At 42.0% G+C, this 22,576-nt stretch overlaps 2 protein-coding genes across 2 annotated transcripts in view; one reads left to right on the top strand and one right to left on the bottom strand.

Moving 5' to 3' along the window:
* tmc2b (transmembrane channel-like 2b) overlaps positions 1-15,492 on the top strand; it is a gene marked incomplete at both ends in the record, with an annotated part of 30,082 nt that extends 14,590 nt beyond the window's left edge. The window contains 13 exons of the mRNA XM_080433696.1: positions 1,450-1,548; positions 2,566-2,708; positions 3,267-3,414; positions 5,295-5,489; positions 6,544-6,723; positions 8,225-8,383; positions 10,358-10,486; positions 11,347-11,414; positions 12,089-12,328; positions 12,962-13,087; positions 13,824-13,902; positions 14,670-14,802; positions 15,341-15,492. Of these exons, the coding sequence (XP_080289822.1) occupies positions 1,450-1,548; positions 2,566-2,708; positions 3,267-3,414; positions 5,295-5,489; positions 6,544-6,723; positions 8,225-8,383; positions 10,358-10,486; positions 11,347-11,414; positions 12,089-12,328; positions 12,962-13,087; positions 13,824-13,902; positions 14,670-14,802; positions 15,341-15,492 (1,851 nt within the window). The remainder of the gene's footprint in view (positions 1-1,449; positions 1,549-2,565; positions 2,709-3,266; positions 3,415-5,294; positions 5,490-6,543; positions 6,724-8,224; positions 8,384-10,357; positions 10,487-11,346; positions 11,415-12,088; positions 12,329-12,961; positions 13,088-13,823; positions 13,903-14,669; positions 14,803-15,340) is intronic.
* A 2,926-nt stretch (positions 15,493-18,418) lies between these two features.
* LOC308089590 (aldehyde dehydrogenase 1A1-like) overlaps positions 18,419-22,576 on the bottom strand; it is a gene marked incomplete at its 3' end in the record, with an annotated part of 10,376 nt that continues 6,218 nt past the window's right edge. Inside the window, exons 7-13 of the mRNA XM_080434401.1 lie at positions 22,441-22,554; positions 21,932-22,034; positions 21,389-21,573; positions 20,160-20,324; positions 19,435-19,592; positions 18,991-19,065; positions 18,419-18,491 (exon numbers count right to left, since the gene is read on the bottom strand). Of these exons, the coding sequence (XP_080290527.1) occupies positions 18,419-18,491; positions 18,991-19,065; positions 19,435-19,592; positions 20,160-20,324; positions 21,389-21,573; positions 21,932-22,034; positions 22,441-22,554 (873 nt within the window). The remainder of the gene's footprint in view (positions 18,492-18,990; positions 19,066-19,434; positions 19,593-20,159; positions 20,325-21,388; positions 21,574-21,931; positions 22,035-22,440; positions 22,555-22,576) is intronic.

The following is a 22,576-nucleotide window of genomic DNA, read 5'->3' as shown; positions in this document are numbered from 1 at the left end:
CCATGTCCTCAAAGAGATATCTGATGTTACTATACATGCTATCAGTTCTCTATACGTGTAACACTTTGTACAGTATGTATAGGCCTGCATATATTATATTATCACTTCCATTTTTGGTTTGTTTGGCTTGGTTATAAAATAAAATATAGCCGCAAGCAGCGATACTGGTGGCCAAGCAATAAGCACAATACGCCATCGCGACAGCATGCTTCATATTCGTACAGTGGTGTTTTAGGGTGCCTTAATACTGAGAGAAATGACAGCAGAAGGCCCGCAACACTCCAGGATGAATACAAGTCTTAAAGGGATAGTTCACCCCCAAAAAGATTTTTTTCCTATCAATTAGTCACCCCATGGAGACTTGAATTCATGGATATTGTCCTTTGTGTCTCCTACCGGAACCGCTGCCTACCGATCCGCTGGTCATCAAATTATTGGCTTAGGAATGCGACAAAAACTAAAAAATATCCATGAATTGAAGTCATGGGGTGACTAATCGATAGAAAAAAATGTTCTTCCCTTTAACACATTCCATGCCAGAGTTTAATATCATTATTGTACTCACCAGTGCCAGCGATTTATTTATTTATTTATTTTTTCACCCTGCCATAGACCTCACTAAATACATTATGATCGCGCGTTCAGCTGTTTGTAGACACACAGGGTAGCTGTGTGAGTGGCGACATTCCATTTTGCAGTAGTCGCAGTTTCTAAAAAACGTTTTAAACAGCGTTCAGCGCTGAGAAAAACAACACCGAGGTAATGGCGATTTAGCGGAAGCTTTAGAGCGGCGGCGGATGGGAACGAAAATCTTCGATTTCCGTTTCCGGTTGTGCTACAATGAAATGTGTCACTGCAAGAGAGTGCTACAATGAAATGTGTCACTGCGAAAAAAACAAACAAAAAAACACTTCGCGTAGATCTACGCGACTGCCTGGCATTCTTATTTAGGTTCGCGTAGAACTACGCGATTGGCACGCGATGTGTTAAGGTGCACGGCTCAACAATGTCATGAAAGTAAGGAAAAAGCCAGCACACAATGAATGTCCTTTTCACATAGTTTTTTATTTACCTCTAACGGAGGCCAAGGGTGCCTTAATACCACTGTAAGAAGTTTGGAAAAATGTGTTTCACCTAAACCGTAAAAAATATAAGCTATCTAGCGCCACCACTTCGTTTTCATGGGCCATAAATCGAGGGCCAGCCTCTGCTTATGTTTGCTGATAAGCAGTGCTCAGTTTTGTGAGGTGAAAAACAGTTGTGAGTCATTTGCATTTTTGTGAAAAGCCAACCCATGTACTGTAGTCTACAATATACATTTTCTCATGGAGGTTTTTTGACGTACAGCATTGTTGTCTGGATTTTAAAGAGCTTCCAGCTATAGTATGACATTGTGTGATGTACACATTATATTTTGGTATTAAATACATGTTGTGTGTGTGTGTTTAGGTAATGATGGGCCTTCCATACGGCTCCATTGCCAGGAAGACCGTCCCCAGAGAGGAGCAGGCCAAAGCCATGGACTTCTCTGTGCTCTTTGACTTTGATGTGAGGACACACAATCTCTATTTATTTCATTTCATTCATGCATGTCTTACAGGGATTATACATTTTAATTATCATCACTATTCTATGATGTAGATTCAGTCAAAAGGCTGGGCAGTTTGACGTTAAAAGTTTAAAAAGGCAAAACAGACATGCAGTATAACATACTGTACAATGCAACAATAAAAATGTCATAGCATCTAAAACAATCACACAATCCCCAAAAGTTGGGAACCACTGCTGTAGCTGAAAGATTATGACTTTGTAGGAGTGATCTAATATTGACCGTGTGTTCTTCCACACACAGGGATACTGCAAGTACTCCTCCCTGTTCTACAGTTACTATTTATTCACTGAGTCCTTCCACACACAGGGATACTGTTCTACGGTTACTATATATTCAATGTGTCCTTCCACACACAGGGATACTGTTCTACGGTTACTATATATTTTATGTGTCCTTCCACACACAGGGATACTGTTCTACGCTTACTATTATTCACTGTGTCCTTCCACACACAGGGATACTGTGCTACGGTTACTATATTCACAGTGTCCTTCCACACACAGGGATACTGTTCTACGGTTACTATATATTCACTGAGTCCTTCCACACACAGGGATACTGTTCTACGGTTACTATATATTCACTGAGTCCTTCCACACACAGGGATACTGTTCTATGGTTACTATATATTCACTGAGTCCTTCCACACACAGGGATACTGTTCTATGGTTACTATATATTCACTGTGTCTTTCCACACACAGGGATACTGTTCTACGGTTACTATATATTCACTGTGTCTTTCCACACACAGGGATACTGTTCTACGGTTACTATATATTCACTGTGTCTTTCCACACACAGGGATACTGTTCTATGGTTACTATATATTCACTGAGTCCTTCCACACACAGGGATACTGTTCTATGGTTACTATATATTCACTGAATCCTTTCACACACAGGGATACTGTTCTACGGTTACTACATGTTCACTGTGTCCTTCCACACACAGGGATACTGCAAGTACTCCTTCCTGTTCTACGGTTACTACAACGACATCCGACAGATCGGCCTGCTCAAGTTCCGCCTCCCCCTGTCCTACCTCCTGGTGGGCGTCGGCATCTTCGGATACAGTCTGATGGTTGTTATTAGAACGTATGTAACGCATGCACGCGCACGCACGCACGCACGCACGCACGCACGCATGCACACACACACACACACACAAGGGCTGCACGATATTAGGAAAACATGATAGCATTGTTGAATATTGCGATGACAATATGACTCACATTAAATGAACACATACTAAATACTTTCTGCCTTATGGTTTGCTGCTACCAGAACCCAGACAATGAAAAGCTACTGTATGCACTAGAAGAAGAAAGAAATGGATTATATTTCCGTTCCAACAACATGTTTTAGTGAAAACGTTACAACTGGCTATACAGTTGCTACTCACAATGAATATATACCAACAACTAACATTACTGCTCCTCTTAAAACGTGTTTCTAATCTAAACAAAAACATCCTTTATGCCTGGATTGTTGAAATTAATTAAAAACCTGGAAACAAGTTTAATAATGCCTTTAATGTGTGTGTGTGTGTGTGTGTGTGTGTGTGTGTGTGTGTGTGTGTGTGTGTGTGTGTGTGTGTGTGTGTGTGTGTGTGTGTGTGTGTGTGTGTGTGTGTGTGTGTGTGTGTGTGTTCAGGATGGCCCGTAACGCTAACGACGGGGGAGACGGAGCTGATGATTCAGATTTCACCTTTGCCTTTAAGATGTTCACCAGCTGGGATTACCTGATAGGAAACCCTGAGACGGCTGACAACAAGTACGCCTCCATCACCACCAGCTTCAAGGTACCTGACGATGATGATGATGATGATGCTGACCAACACACTAGAACAGTGGTTTTCAACCAGTGGTCCAGGGACCCACCAGTGGTCCTTGAGGGGGTACCAGGGGGTCCCCAGCAAAATTAGTTAACATAGCGTCATAATCATTTTAACCACTTAGCTTTGGCTATTCAAAAATAGCAGATATACAAGCTCATAGCGCGGCACTGAGTGCCGCGCTATGAGCTTGTAGATCTGCTATTTTTTTTTTATCTTGAAAATATGTGCATATGTTTGAATATTTTTTTTAAAGCGAACATTTTTGACTGAAATCTCTGCTTCTGGGGGTCCCAGGCACAAAAAAAAATCAGACGGGGGTCCGCGGTCAAATGTATATCAATTTAGGGGTCCTTGGCATGAAAAAGGTTGAAAACCACTGCACTAGAACACTGATTCTCAACCTATTTTCTATTTTTTAATTAACCTATTTCAAGGGGGATATCGTTGCTGTCGGGCAGAAATATCTTATCTCCATATTTTTACTTTTTGTGTTTATTCGTAAATGAATGCCCCTACACGAAGCGACGCGTTTTGAGCTTGTAGATCTGCTTACTTTTGCTATTTTTTAATTTGAATCCTGCGCGTGCGTGCTTGTGCAACTGTGTGTGTTTGGTGGACAGTGATGGCAGCTGGTGCCATGTTTGAGAAACACAAGCCCTACAAGCTGAAGGATTAGCTCGCTGACACAGGACACTTCCTCTGGCAACATCACCTAAACGTTGATGTCACTCTCTTTACTGTCCACTCATATTTCCAGCTCTCTGAATGAATGGCCAACGTTGATGATGTCACCCTCTTCACTGTCCACTCATATTTCCAGCTCTCTGATTGGCGTTGCAAATGAGTCACGTCATGTGATGCACACGCTGGAAAGGTCAAGTGCATTTACCCCCCGTGGTGGAAGAAGTTGTCAATTCTTTACTTAAGTAAAAGTAGCAGAATCATAATAGGAATAGATGTATGTAGAAATAGAAAAAGAAAAATACTTGGTTAACTCTTTAAGACCTGAGAACGCATCTGTGTGTCATTTTTAGATTTCGTTGGGCTATTCAAAAATAGCAGATATACAAGCTCATAGCGCGGCACCGAGTGCCGCGCTATGAGCTTGTAGATCTGCTATTTTTGAAAAATCGTGAAAAATGTTGTGCAAATCTTTGAATATATATATATTTAAAGCGAGCATTTCTAGCTAAAATGTTATTGCTTCTGGGGATTCTACAAATGTCTTCTAAATCAGTTTAAAACAGTTTTCTGAAACACTTATGTTGCTATAATATTAATGTCAGTGTCAAGGAGCCCCACAACGATATGTATTTGGCTGCGGACCCCCATCTAAAAAAAAAAAAATCCAGGGACCCCCAGAAGCAAAGATTTGAGTAAAAAACAATTGCTTCATAGATATATATTCAAAGATTTGCACAAAAAAAAACACGATTTAAAAAAAAAATAGCAGATCTACAAGCTCATAGCGCGGCACTTGGTGCCGCGCTATGAGCTTGTATATCTGCTATTTTTTAATAGCCAAAAGTATAAAATATGGATAAAGTGGTTACACAGATGCGTCCCCCGGTCTTAAAGGGTTAAAAGCCAAAGAGAAAAGGTGAGTATAAGTAAAGATAAAGACTTAGGAATTCTAATTCTTCTATAATGAAGTCTGGCATATGGACCAGCTGTGTGCAGCGTTTTGTGCATAAATGCAAATGTCCTGGTGGTTAGATTCATTAATTGTGCAGTATACTGTAGTCCTGCGTTGGTTAATGGTTAACTGTTTTATGTTGGGCTGTCAGTCACTGTCCAAGGCAAAGTGCTTGGACGGACTTGAACCTGCGTTTCCCCTGCTGTAGGAATCCATCGTAGACGAGCAGGAGAACCAGAAGGATGAGAACGTCCACCTGCGGCGGTTCCTCAGGGTGCTGGCCAACGCTCTCATCCTGTGTGCTCTGGGGGGGAGTGGCTACCTCATCTACTTTGTGGTCAAACGCTCGCAGGACTTCGCTAAGATGGACGACGATGACCTGTCCTGGTTTGAGAAGAATGAGGCAGGTCCCCTCCCCTCCCCTCTCCTCTCCTCTCCTCTCCTCTCCTCTCCTCTCCTCTCCTCTCCTTTCCTCTCCTCTCCTCTCCTCTCCTCTCCTCTCCTCTCCTCTCCTCTCCTCTCCTTTCCTCTCCTCTCCTCTCCTCTCCTCTCCTCTCCTCTCCTCTTGTAGTGCTATAACACAATCAATCATGAAGGTCTCCTCACCACTTAAAGGTAGGGTACGTGATTTTCTTTGGTTAAAATAAGTGTTAAATAGCTCTATATTGTGATAGTACTCATTGCTATAGAGTGTTTGTTCAGTAAAAGGAGTCTCCTTGTCTCTCCAGCTCTTTATAAAACAGAAAATGCATTTTTGTTTCAGTTTCAGTTTCATTTCCAATGTTATCCAATCAGGATAGAGAACTCAATCAGGATATAGATTAAACAAGTACAATTGGAAGTGATGACACTACGAAATGAGCAGGCAAAATTGGAACTGGAACACTATACAAATTAAGCTTAAAAATTGGTTCTTTCTCCTGATTGGCTGAGATTTTGACACCTACCGGAAAATGTATTTTCTGTTTATTAAAGAGCTGGAGAGACGGGGAGACTCCTGTTACTGAACAAACACTCTATGGCAATGATTACTATCAGAATATAGTGCTTTAACCTTTTAACAAAATACTTTTTGTTTTAACCCAAAAATATCACTTACCCTACCTTTAAGCAGTATATACTTTGTTGTACGACACATAGCGAAAATAGATGATCTACAAACACATTTTTCTTTATTTTTGAGAGATGTCATTATTGTTGTGAAAGGCTAAAGGGATATAGAGAGATAAACCATCAGCACACAGAGTTAAAGCTCCCAAACAAATGTATTACAAGGGCAACGTTTTTACCTTTTAGGTCTTCATCAGGCAATTTGCCTGATGAATTTTCGCCGAATGACATACCCAAAATAGGATAGTTAATCAATTATTTTATGTAATTATTTATTATTTTTCTCAAATAATCAATTAAACCGATTAGTTGTATTAACTGTTGCACCTCTGATGCCCTACCACCAGGTGGAGTTTGTCATGTCCCTCCTGGGCCTCATGTGTCCCCCTCTGTTTGAGTCCATCGCTGAGCTGGAGGAGTACCACCCCCGTGTCGCCCTCAAGTGGCAGCTGGGACGCATATTCGCCCTCTTCCTGGGAAACCTCTACACCTTCCTGTTCGCCCTGTTCGATGAGGTCAATGCCAAGGTAGGAGGGATACCGTGTGTGTGGGGGGGTGTGTGTGTGTGTGTGTGTGTGTGTGTGTGTGTGTGTGTGTGTGTGTGTGTGTGTGTGTGTGTGTGTGTGTGTGTGTGTGTGTGTGTGTGTGCGTGTGTGCGTGCGTGCGTACGTGCATACGTGCGTGCGTGCGTGCGTGGGTGGGTGCGTGGGTGGGTGGGTGGGTGGCTGTGGGCGGGCGTTCGCACGTGTGTGTGCGCCATATGCAGCTTGACTGTGCAGTGAAAATATCCGATGTGACACATTGTGAGCTTATAGAGCTGATATTTTCACTATTTAAAAAAAAATACTTTGAAAAGTTTTCAAGTCGGGCAGAAACTGTCAGGATCTGTCTTCCTGTTTTATTTTTGTAGTGATATTGTTTCCTGTTTGCTGTGGTGTTCTACGTTTCACAGTGTTACTGTGTTCCTTTTATTTTGAAGTTAAAGGGATAGTTCACCCCCAAATGACTTTTTTTTTTTCATAAATAAGTCACCCCATGGAGACTTGAATTCATGGATATTAATTTGTTTTTGTCACATTCCTAAACCAATCATTTGATGACCGGCAGCAGTTCCGGTAGGAGACACAAAGAGTCTCCTTTGTGTCTCCCACCACCAGAACCGCTGCCTACCTGGTCATCAAATTATTGGCTTAGGAATGAGACAAAAACTAAAACATATCCATGAATGGTGTGACTAATCGATAGATTTTTTTTTTTTTTTGGGTGAACTATCAATGTTCCTAGTGTTTCCTGTCTGCCCTAGTTGTTGTTACCTGTCTTGTCTCTCCACCCTGTGATCATTGCTAATTTGTGTCGCCTGTGTCCTGTTTGCCCCATCAGCCAATCCCTGTGCTCATTGTCATTGAGTTTCACCTGTGTCTATTTAACCCATTAAGACCTGACAGGAGTTTGACTAAACACTGCTGGAACACGCATTCCTTTTTACTTTACCTCAAAGGTAATATTTTTGGACAAGGTTTCCACCCAACAGCAACTTACTATTATTTTTTGCACATTTGAATGCCATACATCAGCATTTCTCAATTGCGGGTACATGCTACCCCTAATATGGTAGCTATGGCATGGGCCTCTTGCAGTTCTCTATGCAAAATGTAGTCAGGTAAAGGGAGTACTTGGGTTCAGAAACCAGGGAAAGGCGGTACTGAAGCCAAAAACATACCGTAGTCCCTTATGTCCTCATGTCCTGATCTTCTCAATCTGCATGCTTTATGAATAACATGTCAAAGAATGTTCCTTATGCTTAACTACATGAACCCTCGCATCACTATTCTGGGGGCAAACATTCAGCGAAAATAGCCAATCTATAGGTTCACAACGCATCACATTGCAACATGTTGTGAGCTTGTAGATCACCTATTTTCGTTAAAGAGATTTGATATAGAGGGGGAAAAAGGAGCAGTACAGTAAGTGGTTAAACCAACAGGCCTGAAACCATTCTGATGGCTTTATCTATTCTCATGTCTTCAGCTGGACTTGGAGAAGTCTATAAAGAACGACACGATCTGGGCTCTGAATGAATACTACGCCAACTACAGCAGCTTCTACAACACCACCGACGTTCCTCCACCCGACATCCACCCTGCCGACGCCATCAGAGGACCCTGCTGGGAGACGGCTGTAGGAATAGTAAGACAAAGGCTATGTTCACACTGCGGGCAAATACAATTTACACTATAGACATTTAGCAGACACTCTTATCCAGAGCGACTTACAATAATGTAATCACATACTGTACATAAAATGCAGAGAGAGAGTGTAGTGCCTCAGTAAACTAGGATTGCAGGTAAACCAAGAACCTAGCGTTAGTCTAAAGTTTAGACTGACGGTCATTATTTTTGATAGATATTGTTTAGACTCTAAACAATATGCAACAATGTTAATTTGCTGCTCCCAGGGCAGTTTCTTAATGCTGGTCTCAGGGTAGCTTAAATGATGTACATACAACAACATTAATTTGCTGCTCTGAGGGCAGTTTCTCAATGATGGTCTCAGGGCAGCTTATAGCCTTCTACAGGTGTGTATATATATATATATATATATATGCAACAATGTTAATTTTCTGCTCTCAGGGCAGTTTTTCAATGCTGGTCTCAGGGCAGTTTTTCAATGCTGGTCTCAGGGCAGCTTTAGCCTTCTACAGGTATATATGCAACAATGTTAATTTGCTGCTCTCAGGGCATTTCTCAATGCTGGTCTCAGGGCAGCTTAAATGATATACATACAACATTAATTTGCTGCTGTCAGGGCAGTTTCTCAATGCTGGTCTCAGGGTAGCTTAAATGATATACATACCACAACATTAATTTTGCTGCTCTGAGGTCAGTTTCTCAATGCTGGTCTCAGGGCAGCTTATAACCTTCTACAGGTATATATATATGCAACAATGTATATCTTCTGCTCTCAAGGCAGTTTTTCAATGCTGGTCTCAGGGCAGCTTATAGCCTTCTATAGATATATATGCAAAATGTTTAATTTGCTGCTCTCAGGGCACTTTCTCAATGCTGGTCTCAGGGCAGCTTAAATGATATACATACCACAACATTAATTTGCTGCTCTGAGGTCAGTTTCTCAATGCTGGTCTCAGGGCAGCTTATAACCTTCTACAGGTATATATATATGCAACAATGTTTATCTTCTGCTCTCAAGGCAGTTTTTCAATGCTGGTCTCAGGGCAGCTTATAGCCTTCTATAGATATATATGCAAAATGTTTAATTTGCTGCTCTCAGGGCACTTTCTCAATGCTGGTCTCAGGGCAGCTTAAATGATATACATACCACAACAACATTAATTTGCTGCTCTGAGGGCAGTTTCTCAATGCTGGTCTCAGGGCAGCTTAAATGATATACATACAACAACAACATTAATTTGCTGCTCTGAGGGCAGTTTCTCAATGCTGGTCTCAGGGCAGCTTAAATGATATACATACCACAACAACATGAATTTGCTGCTCTCAGGGCAGTTTTTCAATGCTGGTCTCAGGGCAGCTTATAGCCTTCTACAGGTATATTTATATATATGCAACAATGTACATTTTCTGCTCTCAGGGCATTTTTTCATTGCTGGTCTCAGGATAGCTTTAGCCTTCTACAGGTATATATGCAACAATGTTAATTTTCTGCTCTCAGGGCAGTTTTTCAATGCTGGTCTCAGGGGCAGCTTATAGCCTTCTACAGGTCAAATAAAATAATCAAAAATAATGACCTGTACATTGAAACTATAGGATACCAGGTAAAAAAAAGAAGAACCTAGAATATGTTTAAATAACATGCTATATAAATTACATTTTTAACATTGTGGCCAAAAAAACAAGCCTAAGTGAAAAAAAAACATGAGAACAAATGACCAAGGTATGTCGGCATGTTTGTCATAATATCTACGTCAGTCGCTAGCACCAATAGAGCAGAAGGTGGTAGGAAGGGGTACGGGAAGAGGTGGAGTCTGGCAGTCCAAAAGGTTTGGACATAATGAGGTTCGCACCCGACAGAGTCGATTTGCAAGTGATCAGATCAGATTTGTGTATTCAAGAAAGGAAACATTTGTCCTTGTTTTTTTCTGCTTTTTCCTGTGTCTGGTCTGGCTGCTAAACTTGACCCGTCCAGGAGTTTGTAAAGCTGATCGTGTCGGACATGCAGGTCAGCTATCTGACCATCCTTATCGGTGACTTCGTGCGGGCCGTGGTGGTGCGCTTCCTCAACTACTGCTGGTGCTGGGACCTGGAGGCGGGATTTGTGAGTATATACTCACTGTGTTCATGTGTTTGGGTTTTTGTCAATGTATGTAAACTTTGTACTTGTCGTGTGTGCGTGAGGGCCAAATGTCCCATACCTAGGCCTGTCACAATTCATACATAATCGTCTTATCACAATTATTTGAAATAATCGCAATTATATATACATACATTGCTGCTATGCTCAGGCACCTTAGTTTTTTATTATCTCAGGTACTTTGTAAATATGTAGATAACTTGTCTGGCCTTCTGTTGCTCTCTTGTTTTTATCTCCTTCCCACTTGCCCCCCACCCCCTCTTCTTCTCCCCCCCCCCCTCTTTCTATGGAAACTAACGTTGCGATGGGAACGATGTACAAAAACAAATTTCACCCACTTTTTTACCTTGTAAACCTGTGATGTGACAATAAAACTGATTCTGATTCTGATTCTGAATTATTTGAAATAATCGCAATTATTTGAAATAATCGCAATAATTTTTTGCACAATCGTTTCCATGTTGAAAAGTGTTGTTATATTTTCAACCATTTTCAAAAATAGTGGCCAAGCGTAGCCCTCTACTAACCATTTCATCCACTGAAAACGCGGTAGCCTGGCAGTAACGTTTCGGCCTGGCAGTATACCAGTACTGTTTGTACTGGCTCCTCCAACTCAACTCGATACCGCTGACAAATGGCAAGAAAATGATCCTTCACACTGAACGAAACCAGACACCGTTCTGAGAACTTAATTACAGAGACAGCGAGAGAGAGATAGAGAGAGACAGGAAGACTCAGAGACAGAGAGAACAGAGAGATGCAAATTGAGATTGGCCTAGTTTTCATCACTTCATTCAGTCTTGTGTTGACGTTTGTGTTTGTAGCCCTCCTATGGAGAGTTTGACATCAGCGGTAATGTGCTCGGACTGATCTTCAATCAAGGCATGATATGGTATGTATACTGTGTACTGTATTTATGTATTTAGTATGTACAATATAACAATACATTTAGTGATGTGGTTGAGAGTTCCCCTAATACTCCGGATGTGATCATGATTAATGAAACCACCATTTTATTTTAGAAATTGGATATTCCTTTGACATGTACATGGATATTTGCTTCAGCTGTAAAAATACTGAAATACCAACCACTTGCACACATGCCATCTCTGCATGTGGGTATTGTAAAACAATTGCTTTGATATTTGGCAGCTTAAGGGCGTGTCCATAAGATGTGTGTCTACAAACTGTTGGACTGGCTAAAAGAAGGGCAAAACAATTAATGAAACATTGCTCTATGTCTGCCATTATTGGCAGTCACTTTATATGGAAAAGATGCTTTCACCTATACCCATAACTGTATGGTAGTCTTGTGTCTAGCATATACAGACAACTGATCATGATCTTGCACTGCATATATTTGGATTTTGACCAGATTCATGTCTTAAACTGAAAATCCAAATAAAGAAATGAATATATATGCATGCATGCACGTTTGTCTGTCTGTCTGTCCGTCCGTCCGTCCGTCCGTCCGTCCGTCCTTTGACTCAAGTACTGGGCTTGAGTACTTATGTCCACCACTGGTGACCTGTAATAGATAGTGTTGTTCTATTGGGTGTCCTACAGGATGGGTGCGTTCTATGCCCCAGGTCTGGTGGGTCTGAACGTCCTGCGTCTCCTGACCTCCATGTACTACCAGTGCTGGGCGGTGATGAGCTGCAACGTGCCTCACACCAGGGTCTTCAAGGCATCGCGCTCCAACAACTTCTACATGGGTCTGCTGCTGCTGGTGCTGTTCCTCAGCCTGCTGCCCGTCATCTACACCATCATGACCCTGCCACCCTCCTTCGACTGTGGGCCCTTCAGGTGAGCAACACACACGCACATACCCACTCACGCACACGCACGCACGCACACACGCTTTGTGGGCCCTTCGACTGAGGAAGGACGATACAGTCCAGGGGTTCCCTTTCAGCTTGAGACACAAAAGATATGTCACGGCAGTGACGGCACAATTTACATGTATCAGTTATGACAAGAAACAATGAACAAAAGGATTTACATTGTAAAATTATAATTAAAATAAGTAATAATGTAAAAGGCACCAAAAAAGTATCACAGACAGAGAAGTGTCTTTCTGTAATTTACTGAACGTTCACTCACGCTTGCAAGTGGTCTCACAGTCCAAATGAGCCCCAGAGTTAGCAAAAAAAAATAAATAAAATATAAAATAATAAAACTAGAAAAAGTGCTCCTCGGAGCACAGGTCTCCGCCAGGTCCAGTACTGTAGGTTATTATGGGCCAGCAATGTTCGGAATTCACCAATCAGGATGGAATATGAAAAGTCGGACAGATCCGTCTTGATCACTTGACTATAGAAATAATGTGTACCGATTTGCATGATGTTTTTTGTAAGATGTTTTCATAAGCATTAGTGAGGAGCAATTATATGAAGATAGGTTGAAAATGTGTAAGTGTGACTTATGTCCCTTTTCCAGTGGTCAGGACAGGATGTACGATGTTGTCATGGAGACCATAGAAAATGACCTGCCGTCCTTCATCGTGAACATCTTCACCTACGCCACCAACCCCGGCCTCATCATGTCCGCTGTCCTCCTCATGGTGTAAGAGAAACATTTAAGAGAAACATAAGATAAACACAACACAATTATGTTAGTTTGATGATTCATCTTAAAGGACATGGTTGTGATGACGACAATGTGATGTCGTTGTGTGATGATAGCATACCCAATGATAGAATACCCAATGACGTCACTCCAACTGACTGCCGTCTGGAATATGTCACTATGTCGTTAAACAAATTAACCCTGAGGTCCTGATGTATTTATAGGCAGATGATTATTAATAATAATAATAAAATGTGAAAATGCTTGTAGTCGTGAGCTTGTAGATCAGCCATTTCAGGTATTTTAGAAAATAATGTTACATTTGTTAAAAGTCTATAGTCTATTGTATGCTATAAAGTGTTTGTTCCGTAACAGGGAGACAGTATTTTCAGCTCTTTAGTAAACAGAAAATGCCTTCAATTTCATCCAAACATGAGAAAGAAATCAGGATTACAGGATAAACAAATGAAATTGGAAGTGCTGAAACAAAACAAAATACTGAGCTGATAAATGGGTTCTCTCTCCTGATTGGATGAAAATGGTGACCCACCTGAAAATGCATTTTCTGTCTACTAAAGCGCTGGAGAGACGGGAAGACCCCTGTGACTGAACAAACACTATATATCAATGATTACTATCAGAAAATAAACCTTTAACTTTTTAACAAAACCAAAGTTTACTGAAGAAGAGTGAGGAACCATTAACCAACGTGTTGTGATGTGTTTCCTTACAGACTGGCTCTCTACTACCTGAATGCATTGTCCCAAGGATACCAACAAGCTAACTTAGACCTCAAGAAGAAGATGCAGCTGGTTAGTACGCCCTCTCTCCTCTCCTCTCTTCTCCTCTCCTCTCCTCTCCTCTCCTCTCCTCTCCTCTCCTCTCCTCTCCTCTCCTCTCGGCCGAAGGCGAGTTATTATGTTTTTGCTCCTGTGTCTGTCCGCCTGTGAACAGTTAATCTCGGGCACCGAAGAAGCCATAACTTTTCAAATCATTTTGTTAAAACACAGATCTTTGGGTGGGTAGGCCAAGCCCCCGGAGTTGCTGAGAAACATTGAAGCCGCCACCCCAGTGGCCAAAGCTGGAACAGCAGGCGGGGAGAAATACAAAACATACTGAGAGATATTTATATATATAAATATAAATATGTAAACATATTATACATACATATGCATTTACATATAAATATGCATCTCGAGTGTATTTAATAAATATCTCGCGTTCATTCCTTGGCAACCGGTCTGCCGTAGGACGCAAAAAGGACACTAGTGCTCATGCTCATAACTCTATGGTGTGTCAAAAACGGCTCAATAATTCTACTTCCGGCAGGCTTCCGGGTGCTTCAAAACGCCACTGAGCACATTCATTGAAATGATAGCTGGGGGCGGGGCAATCCGCCCTCTAGTTATATTATACCTCTATGGGGTAGGCCTATGTTCACCTCCTGTCTCTCCTGGGGGTGTGGCTTCACCTCCTCTCTCTCCTGGGGGTGTGGTTCATGATGGGTAGGCCTATGTTCACCTCCTGTCTCTCCTGGGGGTGTGGTTTCACCTCCTCTCTCTCCTGGGGGTGTGGTTAGGCTCGTGATGAGGAGAAGAACCGTAGGAACAACAAGGAAAGCACCAATGAGGTGATGAATGACCTGATGGACCTCCTGCCCATCAAGTCTGGAGAACCTGAGCCTGAAGAGGAGGAGGAACCGCCTCCACCAGGTATGCACACACACACACACACACACACGTGCACTCACGTGTGCACACACACACACTAGTGATGTGCAGACCGACCCGTAACCGACGGTTAACCCGCGGGGCGGGCCAGGGCGTGTCAAGAAATGTTGACTTTTTTGGCGGGGCGGGGCAGGTTGACCTGTAACCCGCGGGTCCCGCAGTTAACCCTTTAATTAAGGGTAGTTGATTAGTTTCCCCCCCAAGATTAGCATCACTAACACACACACACACACACACACACACACACACACACAGACACAGACACACACACAGACAGACACAGACACAGACACAGACACAGACACAGACACACACACACACACACACACACACACACACACACACACACACACACACACACACACACACACACACACACACACGCACACACACACATCATAGACATCATTCCACACAAGTTGTTTCAGTCATGTGCATCAGTGTGTCTCTCTGTCCTCTCAGAAGAGAAGGTAGAGAAGGTATCAGTGTGTCTCATCAGTGTGTCTCTCTGTCCTCTCAGAAGAGAAGGTAGAGAAGGTGAAGAAGTCTCCCAAAGCCAAGAGGGACAAGGGGGAGAAAGAGGTGCAGAAAGAGGTGTCTCTGTCCGCCCCCCCCAACCCCAAAGACCCCATCACCAAGGCCCCCAGGGGACGAGGTCGCCCACGGCCATGACTGTTCTTCATGGACTTACACACCAGTGGTGGAAAGATACTGAGCACATTTACTCAAGCGCTATCCACAAGTTTCCTAGGGCGTCGTGGGCATCACTTCTTGATTTGATCGAAGTGATGCCCACAACACCCTATGAAACTATGCCCACAACACCCTATGAAACTATGCCCACAACACCCTATGAAACTTGTGGATACTCAAGTGCAATTTTGAGGTACTTTAACTTTACTTGAGTAAAGTCAATTTTCCAGTGCTTTATACATCTACTCCACTACATCGCAGAGGCATATATATATAATATATATTGTACTTTACGCTCCGCTTTTTTTTTACAAGTTACTTTGTAGATTTAGATGATTTATTACAAAATATACATTAACCTATTAAGCCCCTTTTTTATGCGACTATTCGAAAATAGCCGATCTGCTATTTTCTAATGATTTTGAAAACTTTTGAAAAAACATAGTGAGTCCTTTTACTTTTGGTACTTTTAGTATATTTTGATACTTTTGTACTTTTACTCAAGTAAAATATGTGAGTACTTCGTCCACCCACCACTGTTACAAACCAGAGCCAAGTGAATGCAGCATGGGAGTACCTGTACGTATGTATGGAGCGTTCTGACCATCTGACCACCTGATGCAACCAGTCACATTGGCCGAGATGTCTTGTTCTGTTGCACCATTGATTAGAAATGGTCTCCTCATTGACTTACATGTTACGGTGAAACAGCTCTCAAAGCATAAAAGCATACATTTTATACTAAAAGAGTGACTTTGAAAGCTGTTTACCCATTAGGCTGATATCACTGCGTAGATATTAGTCTGGAATCTCTGTGTGGGGACCTGCATTTCCAAGGGGCGAATTAAAAAAAATTGAGTTTGTAGATCAGCTATTTTTGGCGAAGAGATTTGGCGTAGACTAGAGGGAAAAATGAGGGGAACCAGCATAGACCCATGGGGGACTCCATTCAATGAAGTAACCTTACAGTAGGGTTTACATAATCTCTCAAGACAGATTCTGCTAACAGTAGAATCAGTCAGCACTGCCTTAAACATGTAGAGTTGTTGTTGGTAGGAATAAACACAGAAGCACCCGGGAGGAAGTGGACTAAGAAAGGGGAGGAGCCTAACCGATTTCCTTTTTTCTACACAAAAGAAAGGAGTTTATTTTTTTACCGAATGGGTTCCCAGATTGGGGTTTAAGTGGCTATGGATACTGGTAGATTATACTTTGTACCATAACATTCTATGATAGAAATATGACTAATATGAATATGAATGTTTTAGATGTATGATCATTGTGTTGGACAAGTTACTCAGGAAGAGTAATACGCTACTAGTTACGTATTACCCCTTTAAACAGTAATAATATTACATTAATAATTACTTGGTATCAAGAGTAGGAAAATAGTTAACTTTTTCTACCCAACACAACCTCTCCCTCCACCCCTTCATAATTTAGCGAGAGGGCGCATGCGTGAAAAGAAGAAAAAAAAAACAGTCGTATTGCAACGTGTTGATAGCTTGTAGATCCTTTTTTCCCATCTTCTTAATGTCTATCTCAGTCAAAAACAAATCACACGTATTGTAACTTAGTAACTCAAAGTTACTTTGATCAATAACTGTGATATTATTACTGTTTTGACAACTGTAATACCGGTATGTCACACAATGGGTGTTCAATAGGGGGTCCGGGACCCCTAGGGCGTTCTCAGAGTCACTGCAGGGGGGCCGCCAAATCTTTGTGTGATTGGGACTTTATTTCTTTACATTAACCACTTGAACCGCAGCATCACTATTCTGGGAGAAACATTTGCCCGACAATAGCAGATCTACAAGGTAAAAACATGTCATGAAGTGGGCTTGTAGATCTGCTATTTTTGGTGAAGAGATTTGGTGTGTGGTATCGAGGGTTTAAATGGTTAAATGTTTGAGGAAAAAAAAGAAAATCATGAATTTACACAACACCGATAGTGCTGTGACTGTCAAACAAGCCTATGGATTTATCTATGAAATCTAAGAAAATTCTACAACAATGTTGTGCAATTTATAGTGAGGGACTGGGGGTCCCTGCTTCATCTCTCTCTCAGTTAAGGGGTCCTTGGCCTGAAAAACGTTGAAGACCCCTGCTTTATACTACTAGTCATTGAGGAAAGTAATAATATTACAGTAATATATTACCAGGTCGTCATGTTTACTTTGACAATAAGGAGATCAGAATGACAAGTCGTTGGTTATGGAGGGTCAGCAGGTTTTATTGATTTCATACAGAAATCACATGCACTGTAAATTATTTGTAAAAAATGTTTGTAAATGGATTAATTTTTTTGTATCACAGCTAATAAAATGAAAAGGAAAAAAATAAAGACAGAATGAGTTTTATTTGCTACAGGCATCAAGGTGCTATACGTGAAGTCACAACTTTGATATACAGACACACAGACAACAGTCAGCTCTGCTCTGCTATACGAACACATGTAGAGATAAAAATAACAGATCTACAAGCGTCGCGACACGTTTTGAGCTTGTAGATCTGCTATTTTTGCTCCATTTGTGCGACACGTATGTACATGTAATGGATTCATTCATGAAAAGTCATAAAAAGTTAAAATCAGAGGTTTCTGCCCGACAACAATATCTTAATACATACGCGGATGAATGGAAGACATACAGTATATATTACATCCTCACCATTAAAGTAACATAAGTAACAATAAAATCCATGTGATTGATAACAATATCCATGGACATTCTGAAGGAAAAGTACGGGAATAAACGCTCGTTGAAAAATGTACTTGGATTTATCTTTGTATATCAATGCAATGTTTGATTCATTTTAGATTGTGCAGAAAATGTCCACAAATATTATTTTTCTTGAACAGACTTAGATTGAAATATGTTTTGTCCAGTGTGTCACAGAGCTATTAAGAGTTCTTCTGTGAGATTTTGATGGTGACAGCCTTGACCTCGGTGTATTCCTGCAGAGCATACTCCCCCCTGAAACAAACACATACACACATTCACCAAGGACACGTTAAAAAAAAGAAAAAAAAATCTAAAATTGTGAGTAAAGCAGATCTACAAACTCACGATGTGTCGTAAATTGACACATTGTGAGCTTGTCGATAGGCTATTTTCGGTGAACGAGATTTAGTCTAGAGGGAAAACAGGAAGGGTATAAGTGTGTAGTACAACAAAGATGATTTATGCAGGGCATGCATAGAGTGACAGATGACATGTCTATGACCGTATACCCATTCATTAATACCAGGCTTACTGAAATACAGTAACCGTGTAACAATCGCCCACTTAGCCTATACTTTTCTTTATGTTTTCTTTGCTTAGTTTGGAGCCTTTTAATCTAGTTATTCTCTTAATAAAGCTTTTTTGTTTTGTTTGTTTGTTCATGTAAAGCGACTTTGAGTACCAAGAAAAGCGCTACAGTATATAAATTGGATGTATTATTATTATTATCGTTAACAATATTTTGACTCACAGTTCCCTGCCGTTGCCAGACATCTTGAATCCTCCAAATGGACACTGGGCGCTCATAGCGTTGTAGCAGTTCACCCTGAAATAGAGACAAATACATAATTTAAACCACATTCAACATGCTGTCCATTTTCAAAGACTGCATAAATACTTTGCATCGTGACATAAGTTGCTATCGCATCACCATAGGTTGGTAATTATGTACTGTGTGTATGTATATACATATTCTGCTGTGTTAGCACTCGTACCAGACCATGCCAGCCTGCAGGGCACAGTGTTAACAGTGTATTATTCATACCAGACCATGCCAGTCTGCAGGGCAGAGTGTTAACAGTGTATTATTCATACCAGACCATGCCAGCCTGCAGGGCACAGTGTTAACAGTGTATTATTCGTACCAGACCATGCCTGCCTGCAGGGCAGAGTGTTAACAGTGTATTATTCGTACCAGACCATGCCAGCCTGCAGGGCAGAGGCCACAGTGAGAGCCTTGTCCATGTCTCTGGTGAACACTCCCGCTGCCAGTCCATAGTGGGTGTTGTTGGCTCTCTGGATCACCTCCTGGACACTGGAGAAGCTCATGATCTGCTGCACTGGACCGAAGATCTGACACAACACAGGACAGGAGAGCAAATTACATATCATTCCTGTGTGCGTGACATGTTTTATATAGTTAGGTTTGAAATGGGTCAGGCATTTGGAGGTTAGATTTATTTATTGTAGGAGTTCATACAGAAATCACATGCACTGTAAATTATTTGTAAAAATGTTTGTAAATTGATAAAAAAAAAATTGTATCACAGCTAATAAAATGAAAAAAAAAAAAAAAGGCAGAATGAGTTTTATTTGTCGGCCATAGCTGAGTGGTTAGTGAGCCCGCCTAGGGAGCCAGAGGCCCTGGTTGCCCCAGGTTTGATTCCAGGCCAGGTCAGCATATGTGTCGATGAAATGAAATTTGTCCCTGAGCAAGACTCTTAACCCCTAATTGCTCACAGGTTCTCACTGGAAACAAGACCGCAAGGACTTTCATGAACGACCTGTTAAAAGGAATTATCCTTATCCTTAGTTAGTGTTGGATCAATGTCTAGTTGCGTAGTGGTTTTGCCTAAAATTGCCACTTTCTCTCACAATTGAGCTTGTGAGCTTATAGATCGATGTGTGTGTGTGTAGTACCTCCTCCTTGGCGATGCGCATGTCATCGGTGACGTTGGAGAAGACGGTGGGTTGGACGTAGAGTCCTCTCTGTCCCCAGGCAGAGCCTCCACACTCCAGCGTGGCTCCCTCTCTCTTCCCACTGTCGATCAGCTCCATGATCTTATCAAACTGCTTCTGGTCGATCTGGAAACCAACGGAGAAGAACAGTCACAATAAAGCTCACATGTTGATCCACATGGCCACAATGTCCAGGCCTGGATTAAAGCACTAGCAGGCTCACACAGGCTTCAGCCAGAGCTACGAATCTCCGGAGGGCCCTGACTCACCCGCTGTGTCTGCGGCTAAACCAGCTAAAGCAAGACATGAGAAATAGGCCATACAGATGTTCAATATTTACAACATCTGGTTTAAAAGTTTGTTAACTGTATTCAGGAGCTTCCATGCAGCTACAGTATAGGGGACTTCATCGGGACGCAGTGATGGTGGTTGACCATTCTTTCTTTTTATTATTTTTGTCCCGCGATTTTTGTTTTTTGCCTAAGCTGTAAACCTGGGCGCTACTCTCGCTCTGCCAGCCTGGGGAGAGCCCCGAACTGAGCTCATCACCTGACAGGGGGGAGTTTCCCCCGGTAGGACGTAGCACGTGGAAGAGAACCCGTTATTCCAACCAAGGCTGACCAGGGGGAGGCAGTGTAGATACCAGGGAATTAGAACCCGGGACCTTCTAGCTGTGAGGCGACAGTGCTACCGACTGCGCTAACGTGCCCCCCTAGTCGACCATTCTAACCTCCTCAAAACCCCCATGACCAAGCTTACGTACCATGGGGGCGGCCGGGCCTTCTGCTCGGCCGCCCTCCCTGACCACCTGAGAGCACCGCAGTCTTTTTGACAAAGCTTTTTATTTTTTGCCAAACTGGTTTTACCTCTAGGTGTTATGCCCTCATGTTTTTAATGTTTTTGTTTCTGTTTCTTAGATCTTTTGTTGTGGTGCGATGGGTTTTATTGCAGCACTTTGAGATTGACCCAAATGTAAAGTGCATTATGAATCAAATTATTATTATTAGCCATTCTCTCTGACCAATCAGCAGTCTGCAGTGTTTTCACGTCACTTTTTGGTATGGCCTTAGCTCTGTTGGAACCTCGACGGAGGTGATACCAGAAAAAAGTACCAGGCATCAGGTACTTTTGCCTAATGGAAAACAAAAACAAAAAAGGCCAATGGAGTCGGGCAGAGACAGTACTTGTACCTGAGGGCCCTGGTCCACTCCTGGCTGCAGAGGGTCTCCCAGGACCTTGTTCAGGGCCTTTTCTACACTGAGACGCACAAAGTCCTGGTAGATGGACTCCTCCACGAACACCCTGGACCCGGCCAGGCAGCACTGACCCTGGTTGAAGAACAGACCGCTGTGGGCCTGCTCCACCGCATGCTCTACTGTAAGAGATATAGATACAGAGATTCATATCTACTGTATATCTACTGTAAGAGACACAGATATATAGAGAGATTCATATCTACTGCATGCTCTACTGTAAGAGATACAGATATACAGAAAGTCATATCCACTGCATGCTCTACTGTAAGAGATATAGATACAGAGATTCATATCTACTGTATATCTACTGTAAGAGATACAGATATACAGAAAGTCATATCCACTGCATGCTCTACTGTAAGATTCACCATAAATACAGTATGATTCACTGTGGGCCTGCTCCACCGCAGACAGACAGACAGACAGAGATTCCATGCATTTGTAGATCATATTGAACTACAATAAGAAAGTACTCACAGTCACAGTCAGCAAACACAATGTTGGGGTTCTTGCCGCCCAGCTCTAGTGTGACTCTCTTCAGGTTGCTGTCACCTGCAGCCTTCTGGATGAGTTTTCCAACCTGGCAACCAATGACACACAGCCCTGTTACACACTGATGGAACAAACCTGGCAACCCATGACACATACTGTAGCCCTGTTACACTGACGGAACTAAGAAGCGCCATTAAGCTTAAACAATAAAACAAATAAATATCCAAAATGTTCAAACATTGAAAAAAATAGAATAATAATATATAAATATGCAGATCTACAAGCTATATATATATATACATATATATATGCAGATCTACAAGCTCACAACGAGTCACAACGCCTTGTGAGATTGTAGACAAGCTATTTCCACTATGTTTTAAATAGGGCTCAAGTGATAAAGTTTTTACTCAGAATAGAAGTGAACACAAACAATATCTTTGAGTAGTGAGAGAACAGCTCTATTGAATGTAGTGTTTAGTTGAGTTACTGACAGCAGTTGATCCAGTGAAGGCTACTTTGTCGATGTCCATGTGGTGAGCAATAGCGCTCCCTGCTGTCTGACCGTAGCCTGGCACCACGTTCACCACACCTGGAGGAAAACCAGCCTGAGCACAAAGCATACAGTCA

The sequence above is a fragment of the Gymnoscopelus braueri genome (assembly GCF_963280865.1).
Source record: "Gymnoscopelus braueri genome assembly, chromosome: 7".
Lineage (NCBI taxonomy): Eukaryota > Metazoa > Chordata > Actinopteri > Myctophiformes > Myctophidae > Gymnoscopelus > Gymnoscopelus braueri.
This window is presented reverse-complemented; position numbering and strand designations above follow the sequence as displayed.